The sequence below is a fragment of the Ptychodera flava genome, chromosome 15 (assembly GCF_041260155.1).
Source record: "Ptychodera flava strain L36383 chromosome 15, AS_Pfla_20210202, whole genome shotgun sequence".
Lineage (NCBI taxonomy): Eukaryota > Metazoa > Hemichordata > Enteropneusta > Ptychoderidae > Ptychodera > Ptychodera flava.
In genome coordinates, this window is record NC_091942.1 from 10,197,607 (window position 1) to 10,212,362 (window position 14,756).

Genomic DNA, 14,756 nt, shown 5'->3' on the forward strand with positions numbered 1-14,756 from the left:
CCTTCCAGCCAATTCAATCTTTAAATTTTACGTTTATTAATTGGGAACCAACATCCTGCCGGCCTACCAGTCAACACTTCAGCCTTCGATATCAGTTGTTAGCCGTGTCAGCAATATGATTACCGGTAATATTGTTGAAGAACGTGAATGTCGTGGCTATATCACTTGTTATAGGTTACATCTTGCATATTCAATACACTTCAATCTAAAGGCATTGATGTAGCGTAGACAGTAACCCTCTAACTCTGCCTTACAAAGTGTGTAATCGAGTCATCTGGATCAAAATTTTTGGATGGGTGATGTTGCAGACAAACTTTTCAAACTCTGCATATTAACAGCGCCAGTGTACCACCACCCCGATGTTAGAAAGAGTTTTTCAACTTCCTGAAGCAAGCGCATAGGAATGATTACCTTTGCGTTGCCTGTCATTACAATGTCCTTTTTTTCAGCATAATAAGTAAAGGGTACATATGCAAGTATATTGCACAGAACTGTCCACTGTTGTCATTATAACTCAGAGCTCGGTTTTAGAAAGGATTAGGGCCTATATGCTTCTCATTCATTTGACGCATACCTTTCCTATATTTTAACAGAAAATTTCAAAATGAAATGCAAAAAGTAAAAGTAACCCCGGATATACTACTGCACAGAAGATCCCACACCTTAATGCTCAAATTGTAATGGGAAGCATCAGTCACGTAGCAAAATGCGTCCAGCGGTTTCCTTTAACGTCACATTTAAATGTACAATTGGATAAGGACACCTTTTTTGTTTTCCCTTAAAATGTTATAGAAAGATAATTATCTATAGGCCCATTTTCATTACATAGTTACTCATTCCAAAAAAGTTTCATAACAAGGGTACCCCTCTCACCAAACAGGGGGTCTAATTGCGTCCATTCGTTTTATCATGACTGCCGATATACTTAAAGCACTAGACGCTCGAACCAAAGATTTTTGAGTGCCTATGCCTCGGCAAAAGAAAACAAAGAAGTGTTACTTTTTGTATTTTTCCTTTGAATGTGACTTCAAATGAACTTTCTCTCTCAATGTATAAGATACCGTCCATTGTACATGTATTGTGGCCTGTGCTATATGCAGATAAATGACTGTATTACATGTAATTACAATTTGAAAGTGCTAGCAAAGTGACATCATATCATCCTCACTGATACCGATTGCTCACACCTTCTTCATATAATTCTTTTAAACTTGCCTGTTCTTATACCGGAAATATTTCGACTTTCTTTTTCAAAGTACAAGCTACTTGATTTTTTGGATTTAATGCCACAATTTATCGCGGAATTTTCTTGTTGAAATGTCACAGGCCTTGGGTTGATCACTTCACTATGACTAACAAATTGGAGCTGTGGGCTTCAGAATTATCTGCTACTATACAGGTGCGCGCACTTGTAGCATTTGCTGGGATTAAGTGGTTGGTAGCTGAAGGCTGATTGGCAAGGCTGAAGGACAAGTTGTACAGAGCTTTCAGTGACTCTGAGGAAGGTACAGGCTGAAAGAATGAGGGGAGGGTCTTGGCATACCTGGTGGTGACACATACAGTAATTGGACCCATTTAGTACTATGAGACGAGTCCACAGTAATTTTGTGAAAATATACACAGTCTCTTTATTCTGCCTGCTGTAAACTCACATGGCTACATTTACTGTCTGTTCAAGTTAAAAATCAGTGAACTAGACTCAAACTCGATATCAACTTTTTATTCATTTCATTTTGAGATTGTGTATTTTATACACAAATTCCACAGATGGTTATTGCCTTCCCATTAAACATGACCAATGTGGTTAAGAGTTGTGTTCAGTCAACGTTCACGTCAAGATCCAAAAAGAGACTGTGCAATTGGAAACTTTAAAACTGAGGAGGTGGTGTTTAAAAATGTAATCATAGACAATGGAGTGGAATTCTGCTCAATTTGTCTATGATGTAATACACATTTGTAAAATGATTACACTGATCAATTTGATTTACTTAGACCCGAGACCACTCAAAATTAACCTATGGATAACTGGATTTTAGAAAAAGATAAAACATGTAAGTTAACTGAGTTTTTTAGGGTAACTTTTTAGTTTTCATTATGATCTTTTCAAGTTGTTACCAAGCCTCCTAAGATCCAATAGTTATCCTCTGATACAAGGCTTCTCAGATGCACATCTTAGTGTACACTCGACAACTGCTTGGGAATGCTGTGTGGTAGTATGCGCCTCAGAAGTGAATGACATAATAACCTGTTCACCCCCAATGCCAAGTAAACAGGACAACAATCACCATTGATAACAATGGGTTTGGGTAAAACCATGGTGCTGAAAAGGTGAACTTGTGCTCAAACTGTCCTAAATGAAACTTTCAACCATTCTGTTTCAAAATCAAGTGTAAAAATCTGGGTCACTTTGCAAATTTAGTATAGAGAAACATTACCTAAAATTTACTTCCATTTGAACAATCCTTGTGTTAAACTCTAGGGAGAAAAAAAATCAGATTTAAAAAAAAATTGAGAAGTTGCGCATTCTACCTTAAAGGCCATGGATTTAATCTCGGTATAAAGTTTGTTCTAGTCAGTAAGAGGATTATTGAGGTGTCATAGTGTTTTGTTTTCCATTGAAATGGTAATCTAGTAAGTAAATTTCCTGGCACAAAAATCTGACGCCTGAACCATGCCTTTAAAGGACAAAGTTTCTACCATATCATTTGGCATCTCAAACTATGATGACAGGGCAGTTAATGTTACATACCTCCAAAGATTTCTGACCAACAGACATTGAGATAGAAAATGGAAGGTATTGTTTTGTTAAATCTATCAGAAGTAAATGTTGAATACCCTTATAAAAGTGCATCCCTCAACATAAAATGCTGCTAGGTTACAGTTGACATCCTATTGCATAATATCTTATGCATCAACATTACTTTAACCCTTTCACCATCCATGGTTTGGCCCAAACCCTTTGTTATCAATGGTGAATGTACACCTGTTTAAGGGAAACTGGGGTGAACAAATGAATTTACAGTTGATTTTATCAATTTAGGTGTGCATTTCATACACAGAAAGTCCATTCCTGTAAAATATTTCTCACTTGCACTGTTTCACTGCACTTGCACTGTCAAAAAGAATCTTGTGCAAAGAAATGAACGGCAAAGTTTACATTAATAACCCCAAAAAACACTTTCATAAAGTATCTAGCCGTACAAAACTACAAAATTACTTGTTCACATATTAAAAAAGTCTGATTAACATGTACTTAAACATTCCCAATCAGAAAAGATAGGCAAGAGAGAAAGAACATTTACTGGTGTTCCTAGACCTTAGCTAAAACTCTGGACTTGCATCAATAAAGACACAATATGGTGTTCTCATAAAACTTTTTGCTCAAAACTAATTTTCTTTGTTCACTCTGCAATTACCAGGTAATTAATGAAGTTTAAAGTAACTTGAAAACTGCATAAGTTTGAAAAGTTGCTTGAAAAGTTGCTTGAACAGTCTCAGGAAGAAAAACTTTCATGAATACTATGTACATTATCAATACAACTACATGTAAGATTAACAATGTAGCCTATCCATTTGAATACACTGAAACGTAACACAGAAAGTATTACTTAACCTACCCTACTTTCATTACAAGGTGATTCTAAGCAGGGGAGTAGAAAATTTTGCTTACGTTTGGCAAAAACACAAGCATAGGCTGTTGCATGTAGAGTGTGAATACATTATGTTTGTGCAAAGTGTCCTGATTTTTTTTTAAAACTAACAATTTTCACAGCTGGCAAATTTTAACCAACAGCTTGTAAATTTTTCTGGCTGCCAGCTATTTTCTACATCACTGTGAAGTCCAACTTCATCCTCTTTCTAAGTCGGTACTTAGCTTCCCAATTATCTTGATCTATTATGGACCTCTTCAAAATTATAAGTTTGGTCATTGCGCGTGTGCACAATGTTAACATGAATGCATTATAGTTAGCAAACGGAACCCCCTTCTTGACTGTATGGTCAGTATTGATATCTGGATCAACGCCGATGACCACAGGTCTTTCAAGCTCACTGAAAAGCCGTACACTGGTCAACACCAAGCAGTTGTCCATGTGTTCTTGGTCAACATCTCCAACAGGAACATCAATCCGTGCCAATGCCTCTTTGAGACCAGGAATGTCACAATCTGGCAGTGTTTTGGCAAGAACAGCAATGTCACACGGTGAGAAACCTTCGTAAATCAAGCATTTAACAATGTAACAAATGCAAGAGACGAGCTGAGAATCAGTGTAGCGTAGTTCTTGTGGTTCTCCACCTTTAAAGTCATGAGCGGGCTGAATACCACAGTGTTTGTACTCATCTTTGAGATGTGGTTCAGCATATTTGAATATGCTAACACTATTGCGAATTACTCTTGACAGTGTCTCGAGTGGTTCCAACTGCCTTTTGTATGGAATACCACTTTGTTTAGCTGTGAGTTTGCTCAGCTTTTGAGCACAATCGATGAACATCCAGCAGTAGCCCCCAGACCGTTCCTGGATGGCTAAAGCTTTTGGATACCATTTTTCATAGGTGAACCCACTCTCATTGCAGAAGTTCTGAACTCCATCAAGAATGATATGTTTGACATGCTTGTACTTGTTACACTTCCTGGAAAAATTCTTTCTAAGAACTGCAACACAACAGCCAGTATTCCTAAAAAAATGAAAAAAATTGTTTAAACTATGATAACCAGTGAAATGAAACATCTTTATCGGGTACACAAAGGTGATAATTGCTCTTTCAGGAAAGGAAGAAGCTCCTGATACAGGCATGGAATATCAAAGTATGCAAGTTTCAAGGGAAAGCAAGGCATTTTGAAAATTAAAATTTTACAACACTCACATTATACAGTTTTCTCTTCACAGTATCATGTAACTGTTGCCATAAAGAGGCCCATGGTTTTGAAATTATGATAAACAATTTGAGGTTGCGTATGAATAATTCATCATTCTTAGGTAACACCATAAAATGAAATCTTACTGTACACAGGTTTACTTTCTTTTTGGAATTACAGTGTATTTTATTGTTGTTAATATTTTGCATTTACACGCTGCAAGGTGTATGGAATACTCCATGGTTGGACATTTAAACAGAAACTTTGGATGCAAAGGTCTAACAGCACATACATGTATGAATGTCTCTCATTTTATCACTCCTATCATTTATCAAAGGAGGATTGTCTACCTAATACTTACTCTGCCTTATGAAGATTACCAGAGAACTCTGTAACGTATAAAATTTCTTCAGGCTTCAGGTCCTCATCTCTCTGCAGCTTTCGCATCAATTCAAATGCAACTACGGTTTTACCAGTTCCTGGAGGTCCTCTGACCCAGAGTTTACAATGTTTATGGTAGGAGTCCAAGAGTAAGTAAAACTGCTTGGGTGTAAGCGTATTCAAAAGAGTACATCCAACTTTTTGTGAAAGTACTGACGGTACCGCTGATAGAACTATTGTAAGTGCTCTCATCACTGACAGGTACTTCTCATCTGTGAGGTTGCGGTAGTCATCTGGATAGCGACCATCTTGTTTTAGCTGTACTTCCAGTGGACTTGGAGAACTGACATTCAAAATCCTGCAATTGATGGCCATCTTTTCTGTACATCCTCCGATCACTGCCAGTGCTTGCTTTAACTGCTTTCCTGTCTCCAAATTGTACTGCTTGATGGCATCATCATTCACATCACTCACAGTCAGTAAGAATAGGCCAAGATCTTTCACACACAGTAGCAGATCACAGATCAGACTCTTAGGCTTGTAAATACCAGCACCTGATGTCTGATTTTTGATGGCTACATCAAGTACGGACTTCACACACACAGCTGTGCCTTGATACTCATTAAGTGCCAACCGCTGCAGTATTTCATTGACTTTGTGTCTCTGTCTATCGGTCAGACAAATACGATAGAATGATTCTGGCCATACTGTAGACTCATCAAAGGTTTTTGCTAAGTTTTATAGAGATAAACAAAACAGCGGATTCAGTGTTATGCATCAGAATGAGACGAATGATGAAAAATAACGCTTGTGAAATTCCACATCACTGGGGAACCAAAAGTAATTTTCAAGGTGCAAAATACACTCTGTACAATCTCTACTTTGCCTCAAATGAAACTAGTGTCATGCAATATTTACCACGTGTGCTTGCCAATATATTGTGCCTTTTATCAGTCAAGTCGATAGGATTTTTCTAAAGTGTTCTATTTGCCAACCAATGTAATATTTACATATTGTATGGATTACTATACTGTATGTCACAAAAATTTAAAGAAATCACTAAATCAATGCCAGAAATTTTGAAGGGACAAAGTCAGCAATTTTTCATGTATTTTGTTTAATGTATAATGGTCATGACCATTAATTCATTTTCATGATGGTTTCATGTATCGTGTCTAAAACTGGGGTCGAATATATGCATGGTCATCCATTCATTCAGTATCTTTCAACATGTCAAACAATATAAGTAGTATCTTGCATCAAACAAAATTCATGAAAAGTGGCCGAGTTTGTCCCTTTAAAGCCTTGGTGGCACATTGCACTGTACACACATGCAAGAGCACAAATTACTGTGTGGCTATACTGTATAAAACTGCACAACAACATACCTTGGAACAAACTGTCGGCAATCTCTTCGACAGAATCCTTGACAGAATACACAGAAGTGGATTTTCCTGCACAGAGTGACATGCTCAACAACTTCATCCGCTGCGTAATGAGCTCATCATATGCATCTGAATCACAACAATACCATAACAGGATAAGAATACTTGTGCACAACTACGGCTGAAAATTCACAATAGTCCCCCTTTAATCTGCAAGGTTATGAGGTTCTGCTAATATTACATACATGTACTTTGAGCAAAAAACTGGTCAAAAGCTTATTCATGTGCTTATACTTACTGCTTTTTCTATATTCACTGCCAGCATACATCACCTTCTTCCAGAGGTCAAAGTCCATCTTGACTGGTTGGTTATCCCTAAGTTCATAGCTCTCAGGGATTCTGCTGTAGACACCTCCTGAACCTCTGATTTTGGCAACTGAGATGATTACCACGTAGCGATCCCCATTACATGTAGATTTATTACACTGTCTTTTTCCTGGGACAAGTATGTGCTGGACATTCCAGTGTTTTCCTATTACTGGTTTAAAGCCCCACAGCATCTTGGCAATTTTCTCTTTAATTTTAGAATTAATATTGTCCAAATCATCACAGCATCGTCCTCTGACTATGGGGATTTTCATGTCAACCACTTTCTGTTCTTGAATCCCCCAGAACAGGTGGCCCCCACTAGTGTTGGCAAAGCCTGAAACATTTTTTGCCAAATCAGTCAAAAATAAATCACAAGAACCATTTTTAAACTGTTCTCTAATTGTTTCATTTCTAAGATTTCCTGGTCGTTCACCATATATCATCTTTGGCAATGGAGGGAGGCACTCTAAACCTTCTTCAATATAATGATCCACTCTTCTTGACACAGCTTGCTCAGCAAGTAGTCTTTGAACCTTTCCAGCAGATAGCCTTGTTACTTGTGTGTCTGAGAATTCATAACATTCTGTTGAAATAGTACACATGGTGGACATTTTCCTTACAAATATGTATGTGGATGTAGGTCTCCAAGTCGTATCACATACACTGGCCAAGGATTCAGGATCAAGAACTCCACATAAACGTTGCTGTACAGGCATTAACCAGTCATCTGGTGATAAACCATAATGGTTTTCAACTTTCAAAACACCTCCTCCCGAATTTGACAGGGCAGACAGCCTCTTCAAAATTTCATCAGACTGCTTCCGTCCCATTTCCTTTGACTGCCCTTTTCCAGGGCGTTGAAGTGAAAATTCCAACATGTTCTCTGCCAAGCCATATGTGTCACTGGAAAACAACAAATGTGAGAGAATACTTACTGTGCTGGTAAAGGTAACATCTACATGTACACAGAGAACATGCTTGAAAATGTATGGCTCTTGCGATCATTAAGTGGAAAACTATAGAAGTATTCCCTTTTTCCATATGGTTCCAGGACAAGTATTGGCCCCTTCCAAACAATGAATTCTTTGCAAACAACTGAGCTAACTCCATTAAAAGTATATATTTTCCAAAAGCCTAGATATTTGCAAATGTTGTTGATTGTATTTTGTAATTAATGTTTACATATGGATCATGTGACAGTCAATTTGAATATATAACCTCTAAAATAAAATGTTTTACCTTCCCTGTACAAATACTGCAGTGTTTCCCATCAAAATGTAATTTCTGGATCTTCTGTGCTCATTTGTGTAAAAGGTGTCAGACTTGCAAAGGCTGCCATTTCTTTATGTTAATGAGTGTTTACCAATTTTTGACCCAGCTAACTATTTTTGTTTGTAAACACAATAATTGTCGTCTACAAGATTTCATTTCACTTTGGTTCGATGCTATTATAAAATGGATGACATTACCGATAAAAAAACTGCGGCAAAGAAAATTGCATGTAATTATCGTAGTGTGAAGATGATTTTTATTATCCGGAAGATCAGTTTGTCATCAGCAAAGCAAAAACATTGACAACGGGCGACGTCAGCACAGCCACAGTTACATGTGGTTCGATACATGGTGGCTGCAATGGCGGCTATCATGTATTGGACCACACGTATCTGTGGGGGCAGCGGAGCCAAATAAACAGTTAACATTTTGAGAGACGTTTTTGCCAGTAGTTTTCTCACCGGGCATTCCGTTTTCAATCCTTAAGAATATTTAGAAAGTCATTTTTTGTGTGCAGTTTACTCTGTGCTTCCCACACGTTATTGATAACAGTGAGCGCTTGTGTGCCTAAACACTTACGTTTGCTGTATCTCACTCTTAAAATTCCCATAAAAATCTTTGAACTGTCATTTGTATCGAACATTTAGGAGAATTTCAAGCTCAAAATGTGAAAAAATTAAAAGCCTTCCACTTTCAAATTCTCTTCGTTTGACTGTCTATGGCATGTTGCTAAGTATGTGTGAGCGATCGCAAGCAGAGATCGAGCTTACCGGCATTCATCCTTAATATAAACAAGTAAACAATAGTTAAGCCAATCAAAATAGAGGGTGTGGCGGAGTTGACCAATGAAAAGTGAAAGCTGATTCAATGCCTCATTACAGTGATGTCAATGTTATATAACTCCGCACGGTTGAGCTGAAGCTTTGACAGACAAGTAGTACGAACGACCAATCATCGATTCTCTCGATGAATGATGCAAATAAAAGATACAACATACCCGGTATGTAATAATAACAGACCTCCATGGCCTGTGAGTGCAAGCGCGCCGTACTAGCGGTATTTGCACGAGTGCTGCGGTGTATTCGGCTGCAGTCCTTCCAGTCGCTTCGCTCGTGAAAGGACCTCCGCCGAATACACTGCAGCACTCGTGCAAATACCACTAGTATGGCGCACTTGCACTCACAGGTCATGGGATTCTGTCATATTACTGTGTACAGAATTTGCAACATCTGCAAATTTCTGGATATGGACACTGCTGAAAAATTAATCAATGCATTTGTAACAACTCAGCAAGATTAGTCTTATAACTTATTATTTCTTTTGTACAGATCAGCTTAAGTTTTTAATAACGTAAAAATGCCGCCGTACTAAGTTATTCTCATCTCCACCCCTTGATACACCTGTACACCAAATCCTAAGATGGTAGGTGCTATGGTTTGGGAGTTTTTGATGTGGACGGACATATATCCACAGATACCGTACTCATTCAATTATAAGACCCAGCTCGAGTATAAGACCACCCCCACTTTTAGAGGAGTTTCAAAAATGCCATACATCTGTGTATAAGACCCCTCCATAGTTTAGTTCAAAAAGTCAAAAATTGACGATAGTATGACTTCAACTATCACAAACACCAAGTTGTTGCTGACTGACCACCTAAAGTTAAATTGCTGTTAAAAATTCAACTGCTCAAATCAGTGCCATGATGCATGCCACATGGGTGACCAAAAATTAACAAATCAAAACAGAGAGTTTAGATGAGGTGTGTTGGGACATAAAAATAAGATGAGAAGAATTTACTCACTCCAAGAATAATGGTTCTTGATGTTCCAACTGATCCATGCTTTGGTCCTCCATGTGTTCCTCTGTGAATGAATGAAAAGTATGATGTTGATTCTATGAAAATTTGCAGTATACTGAGGAAGCCCTAGCTTCTGAATCTTTTTTTTTCGCTTTTGTCATATTTTCTGTCATTTTTGTTTCTATTGAAAGTTTTAACCTCAGTGAAATAAAAGTACTGACTGTTCATAGTTTTCTCACTCAGACTTGATCATTTATTTTCACCCAAAGTGAAGCTATTTGTGGAAATGACCAGATCACGCAGTAATATAATTCATTTGCATTGCAACCAAATAAAAAACATGTCTGAAGACGTCTCAACTAAATGAACTGTTGCTAGTCAATGCAAAGAATACAAAAAGTTGTGTGTACCATCTTGCACATTTGACTGATCACATTATGCCTTGTACTGTCCCAACCCCTGTGTTTCCACTGCCTCTTGCATTTTTTTGGCATTTTCAAAAAAAAATCAGATGTTTAAGAAAATATGCTTTCACTGTCTCACATTTCATTATTTTCACTGGAAATAAAGATATCTGACTTCACAAGCTCAAATTTATAAACGTACTAGTATTATTTGCTTCAGTTGACTGTATCAATTATGATCAATTCAAGAAATACAGTGAAATTTAGGGTGTACTGGGATGGCCTAATCATGGACGAAAAAAGTCTATGGTAATTATTGCATGAGAATATTTTTCTCAAAATGAGAATTTTTTTAGCACACCATTCTCATTTTTGAGAACATAACCTGCTGACCCAGAAGAAACCCAGAAACCTAAATCATTTTACAAGGAATTGAAATCACATGTTTTAACTGTTACAAACAAACCATAAGTCCTTAGTCCATGTTCTCCCCCCCCCCCCCCCCCCCAACAGATGCTCTTCCTCCAACCCAAACAAACCACTATGTACATGTATGAATTTATGTGCTGAGGTATGAAAACCCAACCAAAAATCCATCAGTATGTAAATAATAAACAGTAAAGGGGGCTACAGTAACTGTCTAACATACCTCTACTTGTCAGATTGTGGGATTCAATAGCAGCATTGGATTTACCCATTACATGTTGTGTCCTGGAAACAGAAACACACATTATTACATGGATAGTACGTTTCAAAGATTTGATATTGTCCATGCCATACCACATAGACCTGCTTTAACCCTTTATCTGCCAGACAGTATCACTTTCCCATCAGTCAAGTCAGTAAAAAGCAGTATTATGACAAAATCATATGTATTTACACCCAGTATATTATAGCAGCTTTAGTCTGTAAAAAACATGTTTACAGTATCTCTGTTTTCAGGGACCTTTAAATCTTCAAGTCTTTGTAAAAATGCACCATATGGGACATGTTTTGCATCACTGGTTTTTATCAACTTGACCTGATGGTGAAATATGAACTTGGCTGGAAAAGTGTTGATAGAAATAGCTACTTTTTATATATATTATATCATACCAGTATAATGATGGTGCAAATACAGCAATCTGATAGGTCGAGACGCTAAAAGAACCGTGGTATATTGGCGATATACCACAGCTGGCATACGTACGAGCTCTCAGCTTGAGCAAAATCCGTTTATGACGTTCCACGCCAGAATTTCAATATCCTGTTATGATATAATAGCAATAAATCACACCCAGCAAACGATATACCACTCGATTTTGACCAGTTCACTTCATATATGCACTCGTGAACTGGTCAAAATCTCATGGTATACAATCGCTTGGTGTGCTTTATTGCTTAATTATAGCCTAAACATTGGACTATGTGCCCGAGGGTAGGTGACCATTTGCCTGACATGAGGACAAATGGTTTCCTGCCCTGAGGGTACATACATGTAGTCCAATGTTTGGGCTATAATGTTTTATTACATGCCTCTCTTACAGAGTTTTCACTCAAAATATTTATGTCTATTGGTAATGATAATCAAATACTTTATTTCCATCTTAGACGAAAATCCGTTAAAAATGGAACGATTTTTATCATTGAATGGCACATCAATATATTTCAACTACTGTTAAGCAGTTTATCAACTTTTCTATGCAAAATTTTCCAAACACCAGAGTTCCTAGGCAAAACATTAAATTTCAACATTTTTACATCCAAATGATGTGAAGTTGAAAATAGTTCTGGTTCACTTTCAGTCCAGTGATGACTATGTAGCCCGCAACGTCATTGATGAGTTACCATTGAATCCCATGGAGCGTGCAACGTTCGATACACGAGGCATATAATAAGATTTATTACTGTTTCTGAGTCCTCCTAGCTTGCTACTTTGAAAAATAATATTGTACTAACTTAAGTTAAAAGACTTACATCAAATTTCCAGCCACATTGGTTACATCCCCGATAGGTTGCCTCTTTGTCATTTTACTCTCTCCTTCCAGGTGCTGTGAAAGTACCATCGATATCATCAAAATTTATGAAATTTTGATAACACAGAAAACTTATGTGAAAAATATAATGTTAATGATAAGCTTTTGACAATCAACAATCTGCTTTGATCAAACATTTCCTTTGACTCGAACAATGTAGGGTGGGGATGGGGGGAGGTTTATCTGAATTTGTAAGGTTAGTCCAAGACATTTTCCCATGCATTGAAATTTGTCATAACTCAGAAGGAATCTGAAAGGCTTCAGAAGTCCTAGGCAGCAATTCCTCTAAGGGACCGTCTCAGATTGTCGAATAAGTTCAAAAACCGAAATGAGTTCGTTTACAGGGGGGAGGGGGTTTGACCTCCATTCAATTAGTGAACTTCACTTTCGCACTTTTATTTGTGATTGCAAGTTCTCTAAATTACAGTGTGCATAAAAATCAACAAAAACTGCACATTCATACCAACAAATTTTGCTGTAACTATTTCCAACTTGTTTGTGTCATTCTGATCAATTGACGATGACATGATGTGGTCAGGGGAAACATTCTTCAGTAGCCAAAGCAAAATGCTACATTGTACTCTCAGGCAGACATAAACATTTTGCACTTTTGAATTTCGTTTAGGGGAGGGGGTTTTGATGTAAATGAAGGAATTTCATTTCTTGAACTTATGCAACAATCTGAGACTCCCTAACAAATATGTATTTCTGGAAACTGTAAATTTGAAGAATAGTGGAAATGTACATGTATTTGTGTAAGCCCTGTATCTTTATATATGAACCAAAAGATTTGCTTTTGTCACAGGCAATGTGGTTGCACCATGGCTTCATATTGGGTTAGAGGGCACACTATCCAAGCATGGATGTAAAAAATAGATTTTTTACATCCATGATCCAAGGCATGCAATATGTCTCATGGGCATAACTTCCCTTGAAGTTGAAAAGAAAAAAAAACAATTTAAAGTAAAGACATAAACATTTTTACCGTATCATTACTCTTTCTTTTCTTCAGCCTGTCATCACCATTAGATCCTTCTAATAGAAAATTGCTGTGACTTGTTGAAGCCATTTTGAGCGTCTGATTACCGATCATGATTGATTGATAAGGTGGGGAAGCAATCTCTGTATAAAAATAAACAGTGGAGTTAAAAGAACCGGTTTGATTTATTATGTATAACTTATAAAATTATCAAAGCACTATAAGATACACATTACAGTACACTGCGTAGCAGCATTGCCGTAGATCGAGGTTTTGTCTGGGTGGGTCTGACCACAGACAGGGAGAAACATTTTTTTCTCTCCTTATCTGTGGTCTGACGATAAAACTTGACCTTTCTTATTAGTAAATCTACAGCTCGCGCTGCATGAAATGAATTTTCCATTTTTCCCAACAATGAAAATCAGTCAGCGAGCCTCCTTTTACGTGACTGCATACGCCAACAATGGATCCGTGACCCCATAACTATCGATTGAGTGTGCTCGAGATAACGGTTACTCACCCAGGTATCCTCGCAAGAGCAAGATTTACAGATAAGTCGGCAACAATTACTGCGAGCTGCTGCGACGAAAACTGAAAATAACATTCAAGTTTCGCGGCTGAAGTCTCATCGAGATCTCGCGAGTTTACCCAGAATGCACTGCGAGTCTCTAGCACCGCAATGCAGTCTGGGTAGCAAGTTCATTTCGCTGATCACTGCGTCCACGTCACCAGACAAGCAACGCGCTACACGTCTTTGTGCTTGTTACCGAGGCGGGGACCAGCCAACGAGTTTATATAACATAGACTTCTTCATCATGTTCATGAGTTTAGATTCAATATTAGCACTGGCAGGCGCTGTGATGTTTTTAAATAATACTTTATTGCATAACAACACACTTCGGGAAGTGCGGTAGAGCAAAACAATCAAACATTACACACATGTTCAGGTAAGACTGCTGCTGGGGATGAATCTGTAGTGTAAGAAATATAGGCTTCTTGAGGCTTCTTGTCCTCAAAATTCATGATGTACAGGAATTTCTCTCTGTCACTTAAATATTCAAAGTTCTCAAAATGTGATTTCATACTAGTGAAAAGAGTATTTCTATTTAATGAACATATTTGTCACACTTAATAATATAATGAAACTCATCTTCTACTGAAGACTTACAAAAAGTACAAAATCTCTCATTTAACGGGATTCTTGGGACTGACCTTCTGCCAATCTCAATTTGTAAATTATGATCAGAAATACGAAACTTGGTAATAAATTTCCTGCAGTTAATATTTGTAATATC

General features: G+C 37.5%; 1 protein-coding gene across 1 annotated transcript; it reads right to left on the minus strand.

The window, feature by feature from the left end:
• Positions 1-1,705: 1,705 nt before the first annotated feature.
• Positions 1,706-14,121, minus strand: LOC139151104 (schlafen family member 13-like). Its single transcript, XM_070723653.1, has 9 exons — positions 13,982-14,121; positions 13,468-13,604; positions 12,424-12,497; positions 11,117-11,178; positions 10,067-10,127; positions 6,920-7,893; positions 6,625-6,750; positions 5,217-5,967; positions 1,706-4,674 (listed from the first exon to the last, which is right to left on the minus strand). Exons 2-9 carry the CDS (start codon positions 13,573-13,575, stop codon positions 3,825-3,827), a joined length of 3,006 nt encoding a protein of 1,001 aa, XP_070579754.1. The 5' UTR covers positions 13,576-13,604; positions 13,982-14,121; the 3' UTR covers positions 1,706-3,824.
• Between the last annotated feature and the right edge of the window lie 635 nt (positions 14,122-14,756).

Excerpts from the sequence above, each read along its gene's own strand:
- LOC139151104 (XM_070723653.1), bottom strand. The coding sequence starts at position 13,575 with ATGATCGGTAATCAGACGCTCAAAATGGCTTCAACAAGTCACAGCAAT. Across the intron at positions 5,968-6,624 it reads TGCCGACAGTTTGTTCCAAG|CAAAAACCTTTGATGAGTCT; the intron begins GTATGTTGTTGT and ends TATAAAACTTAG. Across the intron at positions 4,675-5,216 it reads GGTAATCTTCATAAGGCAGA|GAATACTGGCTGTTGTGTTG; the intron begins GTAAGTATTAGG and ends TCATTTTTTTAG.